This window comes from Nannospalax galili, unplaced genomic scaffold (assembly GCF_000622305.1).
Source record: "Nannospalax galili isolate Female #2095 unplaced genomic scaffold, S.galili_v1.0 scaffold917, whole genome shotgun sequence".
NCBI classification, from domain to species: domain Eukaryota; kingdom Metazoa; phylum Chordata; class Mammalia; order Rodentia; family Spalacidae; genus Nannospalax; species Nannospalax galili.
The window spans coordinates 366,185-383,696 of NW_008340972.1; the positions used below are offsets into that span (position 1 = coordinate 366,185).

General features: G+C 43.6%; 2 protein-coding genes across 2 annotated transcripts in view; both read right to left on the reverse strand.

The window, feature by feature from the left end:
* Positions 1-4,307, reverse strand: part of Lrmp (lymphoid restricted membrane protein) — a 54,827-nt gene extending 50,520 nt beyond the window's left edge. The window contains exon 1 of the mRNA XM_029564973.1: positions 4,078-4,307. The gene's annotated coding sequence lies outside the window, so the exon portion shown is untranslated. The remainder of the gene's footprint in view (positions 1-4,077) is intronic.
* Positions 4,308-4,531: 224 nt separating this feature from the next.
* The window catches only part of LOC108491009 (lymphoid-restricted membrane protein), a 45,264-nt gene continuing 32,283 nt past the window's right edge, over positions 4,532-17,512 (reverse strand). The window contains exons 15-17 of the mRNA XM_029564974.1: positions 14,792-14,893; positions 13,665-13,747; positions 4,532-4,682 (exon numbers count right to left, since the gene is read on the reverse strand). Of these exons, the coding sequence (XP_029420834.1) occupies positions 4,532-4,682; positions 13,665-13,747; positions 14,792-14,893 (336 nt within the window). The remainder of the gene's footprint in view (positions 4,683-13,664; positions 13,748-14,791; positions 14,894-17,512) is intronic.

The following is a 17,512-nucleotide window of genomic DNA, read 5'->3' on the forward strand; positions in this document are numbered from 1 at the left end:
TCAACCCTACATCTGTGTTTTTCATTTCGGAAACCCTGGCTTTCTTATTAGAGCTGTTGGGAAAGCTCTGGTTGGCGTTTGTTTTCTGTTTCATCACTAACCCAACACTTTCCATCTTTTGTTTTTGAGACAGGACCTTGCCAAGTAGCCAAGGCTGGCCTTGAAGTCACATTCCTTTTGCATCAGTCTTTCCAGTGTGGGGGTGATAGGCATGGACCACCACACTCCATTGCCAGCACCTTCCGTCTTTGAGTGATTCAGGCACCCTGGCTCCCCCTTTCTTCAGCCACTGTCCCACTAGTTTCTGATGACCCAACTCATGTGGCATCCCTCCTCAGAGCCTTCAGGTGGCTCCTCTCCCATACCTCTTGCCCTCCATGCTCAGAGAAGTCATCTAGAAGAGTCTTCTATGAAACAGCTCAGTGGAAAGTCTTTGCTATCTAACCTATGAAGTTCACATGCAGGCTGCGTGTTTAAATAATGAATGACATTATACAGGAACATCTCAAAACATCCCCAAGAAATATCATGGGTTCCTAAAGGTCATCCTCTCACTATATTAAATAAGTGACCCCATGAAGATTCCATATCAGATAGGGGCAAGAGAGGTAAAGAGCAACAAAAAGCCCAGATTAGCTCAATTATGTATTTCCTGTAGGTAAGAAGTGCCTGATTTAATATGTTGTATGCATACCCTCCATCCAGGGGTATTTTTAGATTTCCTTCTCAAAACGAATAACCACTGATGATTCAATATTGCCATGATAGCTCACACCTATAATTTCAGCACCCAGGTGGTGGATCAGGAGTTCAAGGTTATTCTTGGATACACAGCCAGTTTTAGACCAGCCTGAGCTGTATCAGACCCAGTTGCAAAAACAACAACAACAACAAAAAAACAAAACAAACAAGGGGCTGGAGAGACTGCTCAGTGGTTAAGAGCACTGACTGCTCCTGCTGAGGAACTGGGCTTGGTTCCCAGCACCCACATGGCAGCTAACAACCTTCCAGGAGTGCACTTAGATACATGCAGGCAAAACTCTCATCTCATAGAAATAAAAATTTTAAAAAAATTTTAATAACTACATGATTAGAAGAAGCATTTCCTTAACTGGTTTATCTGGGCCAACTGTATGGCCTTAAACACCCAAAAGGAAAGTATAATCAAAGATTAAAGGGGCCAATATAATTTTTTAAGAGTCCATATGCATAGCTAAAGGCTACATAACAAGCAACAATGCCAGATAGGAGATACCTTCTTTTGAGTTGATGGCCAGGGTGGCCAAAGGGACTCCCAGAAATAAAATTTTTAAAAAGCAACAATAATGAAACAATACAGTATTTTCTACCAACATAACAAGAAACTTAGACATAAAGAAGAAATACAAGTGGTCACAAGACACTTAGATATAATTAAAGAAAAAATATAAACAACCATTCAAGCGCTTAACAGTTCTGATGGTGCAGCTCACAGAGACACGTACCCACCAATACGTCACATTCCAACCAGCTCTGCTGCCAAGAGAAAACTTTGACAAGATTCTTAACGTGAAGCTCGGGGTGCTGAATCAAACGTTAGCAACTTCCTGTTTCTAGTTCCTGCATATCCCACAGGTCACCATCCGCCTGAACGTTTGGGAAAACCCACATTCTCCACAGCTGGCAAACAAATCTTCCGAGATAGGGCAGAAAGCAATTGCTGATTTATTAAACTAGCCAGAGGACTTCAGAGGAGCTAAGGACTTGTGAATATTTTTTCTTTTCTGACTCAGAACTCAAATAAGGAAGATGAGTGGCAGTGGTCAATGTAGGGGGAGGTTTGGGTGACAACTGTCCTTCCTCGTGCCTGTCCCAAGTCTGCCTGCTGTACAGATAGTTTTGAAGACATGAACTGAATCGCCCTTCCTCCCAAGGTTGATCTTAAGAGCTGTCTGAGAAAGAGCTTCACAAGAAAATGTTCTTATAGGCAAAATTCTCATAGGTATGATCTCTTTAGAAAAGTACAAACAAGTGTGGATTTTTTAAATCCAGGCTGCTTCTGAGCAACTCAAGACAGAAAGGAAGGGTCTACCCTACTTTATCCAGACAGGGAAAAAAAATGCATACATTCAAACCTGGGCAACTACTTTTAATAACATTTGAACCAGTTGTCCCCAGAAGATAAGTTTAAACAGGTTGAAAACTCAAGAATATTCATTTCAGGATAAGTTATAAAATTCAACTCTCAGGGCTGCAGAGATGGCTCAGAGGTTAAAAGCACTGGCTACTCTTGCAGAGGACCCAGGTTCGATTCCCAGCACCTACATGGTGGCTAACAATCATTTGTACCTCCAGTTACAGGGAAATCCAATGTCCTCTTCTGACTTTGAGGGAATTACATGACACAGGTGCACTTAGACACATGCAGGAATATACAGTCATATACATGGGGGGGGCACAAATTCTTATTCACTCATAAAACTATGCAATAGTAATATTGGTTTAATGAAAAGATCTATAAATGGGTTAGTCCTCTAAGTACAGTGTCCAAAATAGACATATCTTATACCAAATTGGGACTTCTTGGCCATCCTGTCTCCATGTGAGCAGTTCTGATGGCAGAAGAACCTTCTCTAGTGTCTTCTGACCAACAATGTGGAGACTTTGTGATTTTAAAGCTTAATTGCTGACAGAGAATCAAAATAAACTGGCTCTCGGCAATACAGAAAATCGTTAGGCTCTGTGCTGGACACCTTTAGTGTCAACTTGACACACCCGGGTTGAGGGCGCCTCAGTTGGGGAATTGCCTCCATAGGACTGATCTGTGGCCATGTCTGAGAGGCAGCTTCTTGATGGTGATGTGGGAGGGCCCAGCCCACTGTGGGTGGTGGGGCAGGTGGGCCTGTGTTGTATAAGAGAGCAGGCTGAGCAGGGGCCAGGGGAGTAAGCCAGTAGGCAGCGTTCCTCCATGGCCTGTGTTCCAGCTCCTGCCTCCAGGTTCCTGCCCTGAGTTCCTACCCTGGACTCCCTGATGAACTGTGACCCGACCCGGGAGATGTAAGACAGATAAACCCTTTCTTCCCCAAGTTGGTAGTGGTCAGAGTGTTTTGTCACAGCAATGAAGAAACAAACTAGGATAGGCTCATAAATCTTTAAAATAACAGAATATTGACCAACCATTGCTATTCTAAAACAAGATAATTCCTTAAGCTCTTAAGATGATTTATCAAAAGTAGAAATGGAATCAAATTGAACACGAGCCTGAAAGTTTCCATCTCTGCCCCACCTTAAACTCTGATCTCCTCATTACTCAAACCAAATAACTTTCTATAAAAAGATGCGTGTGCTAAAATAAGTCCACTGAACAAAATCAGTTGTCTGGTAAGTGGCTAGGTAAATAAGCTTTATTTTTTACTGTTCTGTGTTTCTAGAATAAAGTAGGTTTATAAATAATCTGACACTGGTCATTTGACAGCTGTCTTCCCATAATTCTTAGTAAATACTTACACACTTTTGGCTGACACAGAAAAATTCCAAATACTCCAATTTTTAAAATTAAAGTATGTAGCCAGATGTGGCACATGCTTTTAATCCCAGCACTCCTGAGGCAGAGGCAGGAGGATCTCTGTGAATTTGAGGCCAGCCTGGTCGCCACAGCGAGTCCTAGGGTCCCCAGGGTTATACAGCAAGACTTTGTTACAAGAAGCAAACTAAAGTGCGTATAACTATATACACACATATGAAGGACACATTAAAAATTTTAAAGCAAGTTTATATACATCAATATTGCTACTCATAGAATTCATAATTATTTTGCCTAATCTTGCATGTAAGGCCAGTGCTCTGCCAACTGGGCTAAAAACCCTAGTCTGTTTCATTTTCAAAGAAAATGCTCATGGGACAAATCCAGCACAACCAACCAAGGAAGGAGGTCAATGTTCCTGCACGGTCCTAGCCCCTAGGCAGAGATTTCTAGAAGCCCCACAGTACTGCCTTCCTAAACCTCCCACTGAATACAGTCACAACGGCTGGGGTCTAGAAAACAGTCCTTCGGCCCTACCGGATAACATGAATTGGGATGCGGATATTGCCACTTACTCGTCAGGGTCTGTGTCTTCTGCTCAAGTGTCTGGCCAGGCCTGGGGGATGCTGTGCTTTTAGTTTGCAGGTTCCGTTCTGGAAGGCCTTCCTCTAATTCATGCAGGAAAGACTCCGCTCCCTCACTGGCCTCATCTGGATCCTTCACCTGTGTTACAAACAGTTCAGGCCGGTTTGAGCAGCGTGGCCAGGCAGACCAAGCGCTCAGTGCCCCAAACTGGAAATCTGCTTTTTTTCTCAGAGAACTGATAAGCCTGGGCTCCGCCTGTTACCTCCTTCCACCCCAGGGAAGTCCTGAGACGCCAGCCCGCCTGTTTGTGCCCTCTTTCATCAGCAGGCTGTTGACACGCCTCTGTTACAGCTCCCCCAGCCCTTCCTCCCTCACTGCAGCCTCCTGGGACTCCTTGGCGGTTCCTCTTTTTTTTTTTTTTAATGTTCCTCCTTCATTTTTACTTCACATTTTAAGGGCCTCTGAGCAGACTTTAGTCAAGGCCGCCCCACCTCTGGCTCTGCACCCTCCAGCCTCTTGGCGCCTCTTTCTGAGGCCTCCTTCCTGGTTGACAGCATCATCTTGAAGCTGTTTAAAGAGTTCTAGTTGCTTCTGTCTACAGTTAAATTGAAAGAGAGAAAGGAAGGGGGGTGGGAGGGAGAAGGAAAAAAAAACAAACACCCCAAACCACAAGCTGTCAGTGACATTTCAATTAAGAGTCACTCAGGGAACTTGTGATAAACTCAAATTTAAACTTCCTTAGAGATAACAGAAAAAAAGTGAAAGTATTTACATGCATTTGGACTCTGTAGAAACACAATCCCAGTGATCCTAGGCCTTTGTTTCACAGATGAGCAAGGCATGTGGTTTCCTATCTGACCCTGGTATGACCAGCTCCTCACACACTCAGGAGTTGCCTGCTTGGAGGGATGCCCCACAGTGAGGTCAGGGTGACAGGTGCAATGTTGATGCACAATTACCAGCTTTTCACAGAAGAAAAGAGGGATGGAGAGAAGAAATAAAGTCTGTTTCAGGAAAAGGAGAGATTGGGGGAGGTCTTGTGACCTCAGCCTTTCTCCTTTGGAACTGTCAATCATTGTCCCACTTGGGACCCTTGTCTCTCTAATGTTAACACAGAATCTCACTATGCACCTGTGTAAATCAGGTCATGATGGAGGCAAGAACAGTCCCACACCTGTGCACCATCATGCACACAAGCAAAGGTATTCCTCAAAGCTACCCGGGGTACCACTTGACATGCTGGGCATCCTTTGGTCACTTAAGAATCAGAAGTCACCTTCTAACTGTATGAAGGACAGTTACTGAAAGTCATATTAAGATGCCTACACTCTTGTAAGTATCTACAATCTATTCTTAGTAAAAGATCTATACTCTATTTTTAAATTTTTTATGTATAGGAATATTTTGCCCACATTTATGTAAGTGCAGCCCTGTTGTGCAATGCTCAAGGGGAACAGAAGAGTGTGTCAGGTTCCCTAGAAGTAGAGTCATGGATGGTTGTTAGCCATCATGTGGGTGTTTGGAACCAAACCCGGGTCCCCTGCAAGAGTAGCCAGTGCTCTTAACCACTGAGTCATCTCTCCAGCCCCTCTGTTGAGACATGTCTCATGTATTCCAGGTTGGCATCGGATTTCCTAAGTAGCTTAGTTCGGCCTTGAACTTCTAACCCTCCTTAGTGTTGAGACTAGGCACGCGCCACCACATCCAGTTTGCGGTACTGAGGACTGAACTTGAACCCAAGGCCTTGTGCATGCTATGCATGCTGCCAACTGAGCTGCATTCCTAGCACAAGATCTATGTGTGTACAGTACACTGTTGTTAACTATACACATACAACGTCACGCAGCAGGTGCATCCATTTGTTGATGGACCACTAGGTGGCTTCCATTTCTCAGTTACTGGATGCTACATTCTGTCTTTTTGTAGCTTGACAGACATGTTTCTGCCTCTTGCTTACAAAATGCCATGGTAAACGTGTCAGTTACTGTCCTTGTGGATATGACAAAGTATCTGCTTAGCAGCAACTTAAGGGATGAAGGGTTTGTTTGGGCTTACAGTTAGAAGGGATACGGTCCATCATAGGGGTCGTGGTGGCTAGAGTATGGTAGCTGATCACTTTGCATCCATATTCAGGAAGCAGGGAGTGATGAGTGCTGGTACTCAGCTTTTCTCTACTTAGTCGGAGACCTCAGTGCATGGAATGGTGCCACCACTGTCATTTAGGGTCAATTTTCCCACCTCATGCCATCTAGATAATACTTCATAGATGTGCCCAGAGTCTCAAGTCCCTGTCAAGTTAGCAGTTTAACCACCACAACATGGGAATGCAGATGTCTCTCATCTCCTGATTCCATTTCTTTTTTTAGATCAATATCCAGAAATGTGATTGCAGGATCATGCAGTAATTCTATTCTTGTGTTTTATGGAACTCCACACTGCTTTCCCTATCCCCACACAAGGGTCCGATTCTCAGCCATCTCACTTCTCCACACAGTTTAATGTTACTGATACTACAATTTACACCCTTTGTATTGTGTATTAACATGCTTTATAGCTACTTAACATACTCTGGCTTTTGATCCTTTACTAGAATTGACTGATTTACCCACTCCCCTCGAGCATTCTGAGGCTGACGGATGTTCACTCTTCTGGTTGCGTTCTGCTCAGCAGCACTGTGTTTTAACTTGAATTCTCTCCAGCATTTCTTACAGAGCAGGTACAGGACTGGAGCGGTGGCTCAGTGGTAAGTGCACTGGTTGCTCTTACAGGTGGCCCGGGCTCAAATCCCAGCACCAATATGGCAGCTAACAACTGTCTTTAACTCCAGTTCCAGGGGATCCAACGCCCTCTCCTGACCTCCACAGGCATTGCACAACACAAGTACACTTACATGCAGGCAATACACTCATACACATAAGTTATAAATTATATATATATATATATATATGTAGGTTTGGTGGTGAGACTCTCAGCTTTTGTCCAGAAGTCTTTCTCCTTTATGTCTTATGGGCAGATTTGCCCAGCATTGAATTCTTATACTTTATATATCATTTCATACTTTTTTTGGTTTTCAAGGTTCCTGCTAGATTTGCCAAGTCTTATGATGTCTGTTTATGTGATGAGTTGCTTTTATCTTGCTGCCCTCAATGTTCTGTCTTCTGAAAATTTGACTATAATGTGTGTCCCGTGTGGATCTCTTTAGATGCGCCTTATTTGGGGTTAGTTGGGCACCTTGAATCTGGGTACCTATTTCCTTCTGCACTTCTGTGAAACAATTTGGTCATTATTTCTTTGAACAGCTTTTCTGTCCCTCTCTTACTTTCTCCAGGACTTCAGAAGTAAACACCCTATGCAGCTTGATGGTATCCCATGAATCCTGCTCTGGTTTTTCTCCGTGTCCTTTAACCCATTTCTCTTTCATATAAAAGAAATCCCACAATTGTGCCAATAGAGATTCTGCCGGCTTCTCACACATTCGCATTAGTCCAAACCATTATTTTTTTCTTAACAGCATCTAAGATCTAGATTATTCTGGGTCACATAAATAAGCTGAGGCAGGTGAAAGAGAAGCTGATCTCCTGATGTGTTCCCCAGAAAGCTGGAGCATTGGATGGGTGACCAAGCTCTCGTTTAGCTTCTCATCTCCGGTGAGAAGGTGGGATCTTGGTTTCCTCTGTTTCCCCTTGAGCTAGGGGAAGGGCTCTGCAAGTGCATGTGCCTGCATGCTAGTCTTCAGTGGCCCCCAGGGATCTGAAGCTCTCCAGGTCCTATCAGCTCTCCCCAAATGAGACACAACCCTCAGCAACTTCCTCCAATTGCTGGAATGTTAGACACTTGGTATGACTCACAGGAGAGGGGCTAAGACTTGGGGGTTCCTTCTAATCACTTAACAGGTGTTATGGGGAGGGTGTCTTCAATTTCTCTCTAGTCTTGAGGTGGCTAGTTTCAGAGTGCAGGAAACTCTCAAATGGCGTCTGGATTTTTCAGAAAGTAACTTGTCCATGTATTATTACTGGTGACAGTATTTCCTTGGAAGGAAGGGGGGTCCCAGGGCTGCTGCTTCTACACCATGCTGACATCTGGTTTTGCTTGTTTCCTTGTTTTTTATTTCTAAGCTAGCATCTCCGCATGCAGACTAAGCTAGCCTCAAACTCATGATCCTCCTGCCTCAGCCTCCCAAGTGTTGGGATTAGAGGCCAGGTTTGGGTTTGTTTATTTCTAAGATACCAGTTTTAGGAATAGCCTCAAGAAAGTTTTTTTTCCAAGTGAAAGGACAAGGAAGCAAGTTCAATATTTATAATATTTATAATATTGAACTTGCCGGGCGTGGTGGCGCACACCTTTAATCCCAGCGCTAAGGAGACAGAGGTAGGCAGATCTCTGTGAGATCAAGACCAGCCTGGTCTACATAAAGAGGTCCAAGACAGCTGCAGCTACAGGGAGACCCTGTCTCAAAAATAAAATTTTCAGTCACTTAGATGTAGTTCCATCTGTAAGAAAATGATTTCTGTATTTTATGACTCTAAGACTTTGAAATAGCAATTCAAAAACAATTACAATAGTTGTTAAAGATCTGAAACAGATGTTGAATCTTTGAAGATTTTTCTCCCACAGCAATTGTCACTATTATGTTAAGAGATATATACCCCAACTATAAGTTTGGGTTTCTAAGCTCAACAACTCTCCTTGATGTCTTAATGCTAAGTCTTGATTTCTGTCCTAGCCCTGCCTGGTCTGCATCTCAGAGCATAACTAGTTTCTAGAACAAACCTCTAAATCAAGGATGCCTGCGGTCTTTATTGAATGCCCCGTGTCTATACTCTATGGACAGGTCAGGTGTGATCCACCCTCACGACCAGTTTTAGTGCAACATCTCTGTGCTCACAGCTATCACGTGGCTCACATGACCCCCCCCCCAACCAGCTCAAACACCCTGCCTCCCAAGGTATCACCGGGCTCACAGAACCCCCTTCCGCTGGACATTAGAATGCAGCTAACTGCATGGCATCTCTCCATTCAAACCTATATCCTTTTTTGAGCATGATCAATAAATACTTTATTATTTATTTATTTATTTATTTATTTATTTATTGGTCTTTTTGAGACAGGGTCTCCCTGTAGCCCCAGCTGTCCTGGATTCACTATGGAGACCAGACTGGTCTCGAACTTGCAGAGATCCGCCTGCCTCTGCCTCCTGAATACTTTATATTTTAACACACACATAGTTGAGATTAAAAAATATTTTGGCGGGCTGGAGAGATGGCTCAGCAATTAAAAACACTGACTGTTCTTGAAGAAGACCCAGGTTCGAATCCCAGCACCCACATGGCAGCTAACAACTGTCCGTAACTCCAGTTCCAGGGGATCCAACAGCCTCCGTGGGCATTACACAACACGGGTGCACTTACCTACATGCAGGCATAACACTCATACACATAATATAAAAATAATAAAGTAATAAAAAAAATTTGTAGCCGGGTGTGGTGGCACATGCCTTTAATCTCAGGACTCAGGAGGCAGAGACAGGCGGATCTCTGTGGGGCCAGCCTGGTCTACATAGCTAGTTCCAGGCCAGCTGGAACTACAGGGATACCCTGTCTCAAAAAAAAAAAAAATGTGATAGGGCACCTTCTTGACCATAGCTGCACCATGTTAAGGTTTAGGTTGACTCTGGCCTCTGAAGTTATCAGGCAGCCTGTCCCAGGGTATAGGAACACTATTTCAGCAGGTCCCTAGTTGTCTTGGGAACAGGTCAATGTGTCCTGGAGTGCACCTGCTAACTGCAAATTTATGGCTTCTGTAAGTTATGCTTGGCTTGCTTCTGCAAAATTGTCGCTCAATAGAATAGAAATTGTTAAGGGGGCTTTGCATCTCTAAGCTTGGGAACTTAAACCTTCACCCCCGCTTACAGTTTCTCTGTATAAAAGCTTGTCCTGGAGATGGCTCAGGGCTACACACTTGGATTCCAACACTCATGTGTAGCCGCTGGCCAGCAAGACTTTCATTCAGCAAAACTTTAAGTGGTCTTCTCTGATGAAGCACCACACAAATAATAATAATAATAAAAAAACATTTTGTTAAATATTACTTTCTCTTATGCAGTGTACTCTGAAAATTTCATTCTTTTTGGTTAAATAATGGGTCATGATCAACTAAATTGCTTTATAAGGCTCTCCAGTAGGTAACATGCTGTTGTAATACTCTTCCCTTGGGCCTCACTACTTTCCCTCTTAAAGACAACCCTTCACCCAGCAAATCTTTAAAAATGCAATGAAGGGCTGGAGAGACGGCTCAGTGATCAAGAGCACTGGCTGCTCTTACGGAGGACCCAGGTTTACTTTCCAGAATCCACAGGGCAGCTAACAATTGTCTGTAACTGCAGTTCCGGGGGAATCCAAACCCCTTTTCTGACCTCTGCAGGCATTGAATGATGTGGGTGCGCTTACACACATGCAAGCAATACACTCATATACACAAAATAAAAATATTTTACATAAATAAATAAAAATAAAAATGCAATGAAGGGCATCCCGTGTCTGCTCATAAATGGTTTCTCACCACTCAGAATAAAATTCCAACTCAGAAATGCGATTGCAAGGCTGCATGTGACATGACCCTGCCTCTCTGGAATGCACGTCCTGCCCCCAGGCATGCTAGCTCCTTGTTGCTGCTAAAACACACGAAGGTCTTACAACCTAGGGGTCTTTGTGAGTCATTTCCTCTACCGAGAACACTCCCCAGATCACCCCTCAACTTCCCCCGGTTCTCTATCCACTCCTTTCAACCCTGTGCATACAGGACAACCATGTCAGGGTTAGAGAACTGGCCCAGTGGTTAAGATCCCTTGCTGTTCTTCCAGAGGATCTGAGTTCAGTTCCCTGCACACAAGTTGGACAGCTCACAACCACCTATAACTCCTACTCTAGGGGCTCCAGTGTCCTCTTCTGGCTTCCGAGGGCACTATACACACCCATCCTTTCCAAACTTAGGTCCCCTGCTGTGACAGTCTATCTTCCTATTTTGTTTTAATTTTCTTCTTATGTACCATCACTTTCTGTCATTATATAATTACAAATTTATTTGTTCATTATCTGTGACCCTTACTACCTGTTAGTTCTTGAGAGGCAAAGATCTCCGCCTTATTTCCCGCCCAGCAGCTATGGAGAAAACAAAACAAAACAAAACAAAACAAAACAACAAAAAATAAAACTGGCAGCTGGGCAGAGCACAGACCAGATGAACGCTGCAGATTGTACGTGCTCCTCACCAAATTCTCTGATACTCTTTTCATCCACTGTTCTCCTGAACACCCTGAAATCTCCTGTCCTCAGCCCTGGAGGGCGTGTGTCACAAAGCCGATACATCCCTGCCTCATCTAAACACAGACATCTCTCATCCTCACAAAAATAATGCCTCTCATTCTCTTAACCACAGTTAAAATCCATTGTCAAGTCACTTGATGTGTGACGTCTGTGTAGTTGTCTGATTTGAATCTTGCCCAGAGGCAGTGACTACAACCATCCTCACACGGGTAGGAAACATTTCTCCCTGTACCACGTTCCCAAAATATGTTTAAATATATGTTGTATTCCATTTTTAAAATTTATTAAGTGTATTAGTGTTTCACCTGCATTTATGTAAGTTCACCTATGCATGCAATGCTCAAGGTGTTCAGAAGAGGGCATCAGGTCCTCAGGAACTGGAATCAGGCAGTTGTTAGCCACCATGTGGGTGCTTGGAACTGAACCTGCGTCCTCTGCAAGAGCAGCTAGTGCTCTCAATTGCTGAGCATCTCTCCAGCCCTGTATTAGATTTTAACAAGGAAAGGGTGGGGACCAACAGCTGTGAAGTGAGGCAGGGACAGCTGAGTCCCCAGCTGCCACTCAAGCACAGGTGGGATCTCGGGCAAGTCGCTGACCATCTCTGGAGACAAATATTTATCAGATGAAACAGCATCTGGTCACATGCCACCTACATCCTTTAGCAGGGCTGCTCTGAGTCTGTTAGGAAAACAGGTGGGTCATTCAGAGACACCCCAGTGCTGGTTTTGCTCTAAAAAGTGCTTTGGTGCTAAATAGGACTCTGATGCTGCCTTTTGTGGTGATGATGTACCTGTTGGGAAGCTGCTTGTCCACCCAGCCTACGCCTTCACCACCAAGGGGAAGTCAGAGTTCCCTGCTTTGGGGAAAAACAGATAATTTTCTCAAGACTTCCTTCTGGCTTCAACCTGTCTATTTTGGTATTTTAAGCTTAGTCTCTCCCTCTCCCTCTCCTTTGTTCAACACATACCCATACCCATTTTCTTCTGTTGATTAAAAAAAAGAAGTTCTTAAGTCACACATGGTAGGGCACACAGGATGCAGAGGCAGGTGAATCTCAGAGTTAAAGGCCAATGTGGTCTACACAGTGAGTTCCAAGCCAGCCATGACTACATCATGAGAACCTATCTCAACAAAAAGAAACAAAGTGCATTTCTGGGGCTGGAGAGATGGCTCAGTCGTTAAGAGGACTATCTGCTCTTGCAGAGGACCTCGGTTCGATTCTCAGAATCCACATGGCAGCTAACACTGTCCAGAACTCCTGTTCTAGGGGATCCGATGCCCTCTGCAGGCATTGCACAACACAGGTGTACTTACATACATGCAGCCAATACACTCATACACATAAAATAAAAATAGTAAATAAAATATTTTAAAGAAAAGGCATTTCTTACTTGATGTTAAGGTCAGTACTGGCTGTCCTATAAATGGCAGTCAACAAGAGATGCAGTCACAGACTTTATTTAAAGACGTTTAGCAAATGCAAAAGTGTCAAGACCTTCCCCCAGATTCATAAGAATTAAGGAAAGCGGACGGATAAGATGGAAAGTTCCTTTATGTTATTCAACCTCTAACCCCATCTTTCCCTGAACTGAAATCTGACGAACATCTAGGGCAATGCCTTACACACGTGGAACATTTCCCAGCAGGGTTGGACTCAACAGACAGCCTTAAGTTCAGACTTTTCATGCTTAACTTACAGCTTGACCAAATTCACTCCATTTACCTCCTTATGTCTCAGTCTTTGTAAAATGATGATGTCATTAAAGGTTCCCCGATGTCCCTTCTTACTAAAAGACTTCTACATTCCCTAATTCTCATTTCTCTAGGGAGAAATAATGTCTTATACTTGATTCCAGAGATTTTAAAGTTCACCACTTGCCATTGCGACTGTGTCAGTCCGTCTTGTGCTACTTCCCAATTCCAGGTTGCAAATACAAAGTCTTCTCTGAAAAAGTGTAATCTGAAATCCAGGCACACCTTGAAGAAAGAGTGCTGTGTGTCATAGCAAAATGTAAGCATGTCATGTTCATAAAAAAGAGCTTTCATGGGCTGGCAAGATGGCTCAATCCATAAAGGTGCCTGCAGCGAAGCCAGACAACCCAAGTTCCATGCCTAGGACCCAAATGGTGGGAGAAGGGAACCAACCCTTCCTTGTAAGCTGTTCTCTGCCCTCCATATGTATGTACCCACATGCAAATACAAATAAATGTGAATTTAAAAAACAAAGAGGCTTCTTGTATATAAATGGCCCTCACCTAGACAGAGACTCTTCCCTAAAATGAAGGTCTAGCTTGAATTTCTTCAAAGCCTCTGTAATTTGACATTTTGTAGAGAGATTCTGTGTGATTTTCCAAGCTGTGCAGTGTTACTTGAAGTGCTTGCTGCTCTTACAGAGGACCCGAATTCAGTTCCCAGCACCATCAGGTGGTTCATAACTGTCTATAACTCCAGCTCCAGGGGATCTGACGCCCTCTGGCTTCTGTGAACACTGACGTGCATGTAATGTACATACATATAGGCAGATACACACACACTCACACAAACACACAAGTCTAGAATGGTAGATTGACAAAGGGGTTGAAAATAATATTCTACAGTTTAATTTTCTTGAGCTGAGTTTGGTAGGGGGTTAACAGATGGCAGAGAGCAGTCTGGGGGTTAAGAAGTAGAGCCACGAGATGATGGACAGAGGAGAGATGTCTATCATACTTTCTGACCAAGCTGAAAATGGCTTCCTAAGCTTTCATTTTCCAAACTTCTGCTGCTTTCTGAGATAATAAAGCTGTCAGAGACAGGAAAGTAAGATACTGATTCAAAGTTAGGGACTTTTAATAGGTGAAGGAACTACTCAGACTATTCAGCTTTCACAAGGATTCAAATAAAATCTTGTTTCCATTAAATTGTCTTAGGGGCTGGGGAGATGGCTCAGTGGTTAAGAGCACTGGCTGCTCTCCCAGAGAACCCGAGTTTGGTTTCAGCACCCATGTAAGGCAATTCACAAATGCCTCTAAATTCACCTCCAAGAAATCCAATGCCCTCTTCTAGCCTGTGCAGGCACCTGAAGATATGTGATATACATTCCCCCACACATATACACATGTATGATGATACATCTTTTTAAAAAACTGTCTCATTTCTTATCTATCACAATTCACCGGTGCTGTCTGGGCTCTGATTCTCTTCTCTTCCTGGTCACTCGTATTTACACTGATCCTTCCCGTCTTATACCCATTCCATATCTACACCGCAGACGCAATCATTAGACTAAGCCAGCAGAAGACCACAATGAAGACTTGGTGATACTGTAACTAATGAGAATTTCCTGTGTTGTCAAAGTAGAAGAAAAGCCAGGAAAAAAAATCACCAAGCACAGAATACTCACGGTGAGCTGCGTCACACAGTTTTCTTCCCCAGCAGCTTCCGGGCTAGTTACCCACTGTAGGGAGCGATCGATGAGAGTTCCGATTTCAGAAACTTCTTCATACTAAAGAAAAACAAATGTCGTTCCTCATCATCAACCTCAGGAATTCAGGTAAAAGGCACATGCTATTGCATAGTAAGAATTTAGACAAATGTCTACCAAATAGGTCAGTTCAAGAAGATAGACATGCTAGGTAGAATTCCTTTAATCTAATGCTCCCCAATGAATTACCCCAAGATGTGATATATATATATATAGAGAGAGAGAGAAAGAATTTGTGTTGTCATTCTACACGTTAAGTACAGAGAGAATCGTTTTCCAAAACAATTCCTACTTACTTCCATCCGCCTTTCAAATATAACAAGCAAGCCCATTTAAACATTTTCATTTCTAAATTTATCTGTGTGTGGTATACATGTGTGATGGATGTGTGTGGTACATGTGCACCTGTGTGTGGGTGTACATACCTATCACATATGCAAGGGCCAGCGGATGACATCAACCATCCTGCTCTATCACTCTCTGCTTAGTCTCTCGAGACAGGGTCTCTCACTGAATGCTGGTGGCAGGTCCCAGGGATGCACCTGTCCCTGCCCCTTAAGATCCTCATGCTTGTGCTACAAGCACTTTGAATCATCTCTCCAGTCCTCCATTTGAACCCTACCCATCCAACTACATGCAACTTACCATAGGCCCAAGGCTCTGTTGAAAAAAACTATAGATGTAAACATGAAGCCAGTAGTCGGATTTCTCCAACCATCTAGAATTTCCAGTGAAAAACCAAAGCTAATACCAAGAAAGGAAAGACCCCACAGTCCTGTGGCACTAAAGATTAACCCACACGAAAGCAACTTAAACCACTGTATCTGAAGATACATCACTTAGTCAAGAGTCACCCAGAACCAGCAGACCAGTTTCAGGAAGGTTTTAGGAAAGATTCTCATGGTAGGGTTCATCTGGATCCCAATGGAACCCTGATACTTTGGATCCAATCAGTAAAGTGCGGGACAGTGTGGTGGTTTGAGTGAAAAATGTCTCCCACAGGCTCCAAATATTTGAACACTTGGCACTGTTTTGGAAGGTTAAGGACATGAGACCTTTTTGGAAGCAGCACATTCCTGGGGGTTGCGTTATTTCAGATGTTTCCTGAACATGTAAGTGCTCAGGTTTCTGCTCCAACTGCCTCTGCCATCATGCCTCAACCCCATGATGGGCTCACATCCCTCCCCTCCATGACGGACTCTCATCCCTCTGGAAACATAAGCCCAATAAACTCTTTCTTCTGTTAGTTTCTTTGGTCATGGTTTTCTCATAGCAACAGAAAAGTAACTAATTGAGTTAGCAATCTACAGATCTTCCCAGCCAAAGTAAACTGTTACTATACGTGTATTTCCGCGTTCCTGCTTTTGAAGCGTCAATGTGAATTCCACTCTTCCTTGCTCAGAGCTCTTAATAAAAGCTGCATTTCTTTGTCGTGGTATCCAGAATGGCAAGCTGGTGAAATTGCACTGAAGGTCTAGACTGTTGCGGGGAAACAATTACCAAAATGCCCTCAACTGTCATCTTAATAAAAACTGTAATTTTTGTTTATGAAAACAATACTCAGTGTCACTGCCCTCAGTTCCGAGCTCGCTCATTACATCCTAAGCACAGTGGGCATCTGCTCTCCAAAACGGCTTCATCTGGATGCGTATCTTCTCTTAAAGGAAAACTCACTTGTGAATAGATAAGTTGCTACCACCTACCTGTTAATTTAAATTGTGGCTCCAGTTTCTATGCAAAAAATTGAAAAAGTTAAAATGCATAGGAGGGAAAAGCTTATAGGCAGGTGCTCAATCCATCCAACAAGAACAGGTAATTGACGATCCCACTGAAAACAGGTCAGGTTCTTTGTCTCCCTTTTACAGCAGACATGCTTGGATGTCACAGGAAGCATGTTCCCTGATCGGCTCTCAGCCTCTCTCTCCTGTCACATGGAAGATATACAACCATGACACGTGGCTGGCTGTTGGAAAGAGTCAAGGATGTTTCCAGACTGCAACTGAAAGTGAAGCTTCCTAACTCACCAAGGGTAAACCTCAGAGGCAGAATTCTGCCCACTGCTGAAGCTCTGATTGGAAGTATAGAACTTTCTGGGCTGGCATCTCGACATGATCATTATTATCTCAGAGGACAGAGGATCAAAACACATGCTGTGACACATTCGTCACAGCGTCCTTCAGTCTGGTAGCTTGTCTTGGTTTCAAAAACTACCATGAAATGACATAAGGCTTTGAAACAGAATGTCACAGAAACACAGTCAAAGCCAAAGGCAGCAATGTCACCTCCACATCCCTAGAAGAAGCAGTTCCAACAGCATTTGCCCTAGAGACATTCTTCCTGCCTCCAGGGTCTGTTCCTGGCTGCCTACAGGAGGCCATCTGACACATCTATCCTTCATCCAGACACAGAGGGACCCTCAAAGAGACGATGTGATAAAACATTCCCTAACAATGAGCACAAAACCGGAAAATACAAGAATAAATACAGGGGTCGCAACATTTCATCCCTAAGGAGTCTTTTGTTTCTTCCCACATTGTAAGGAATCAGGTCTATTGAAATACAAAACAAAATCAAACTCCAAGCCAGGTGTGGTGGCGCATGCCTTTAATCCCAGCACTCGGGAGGCAGAGGCAGGCAGAT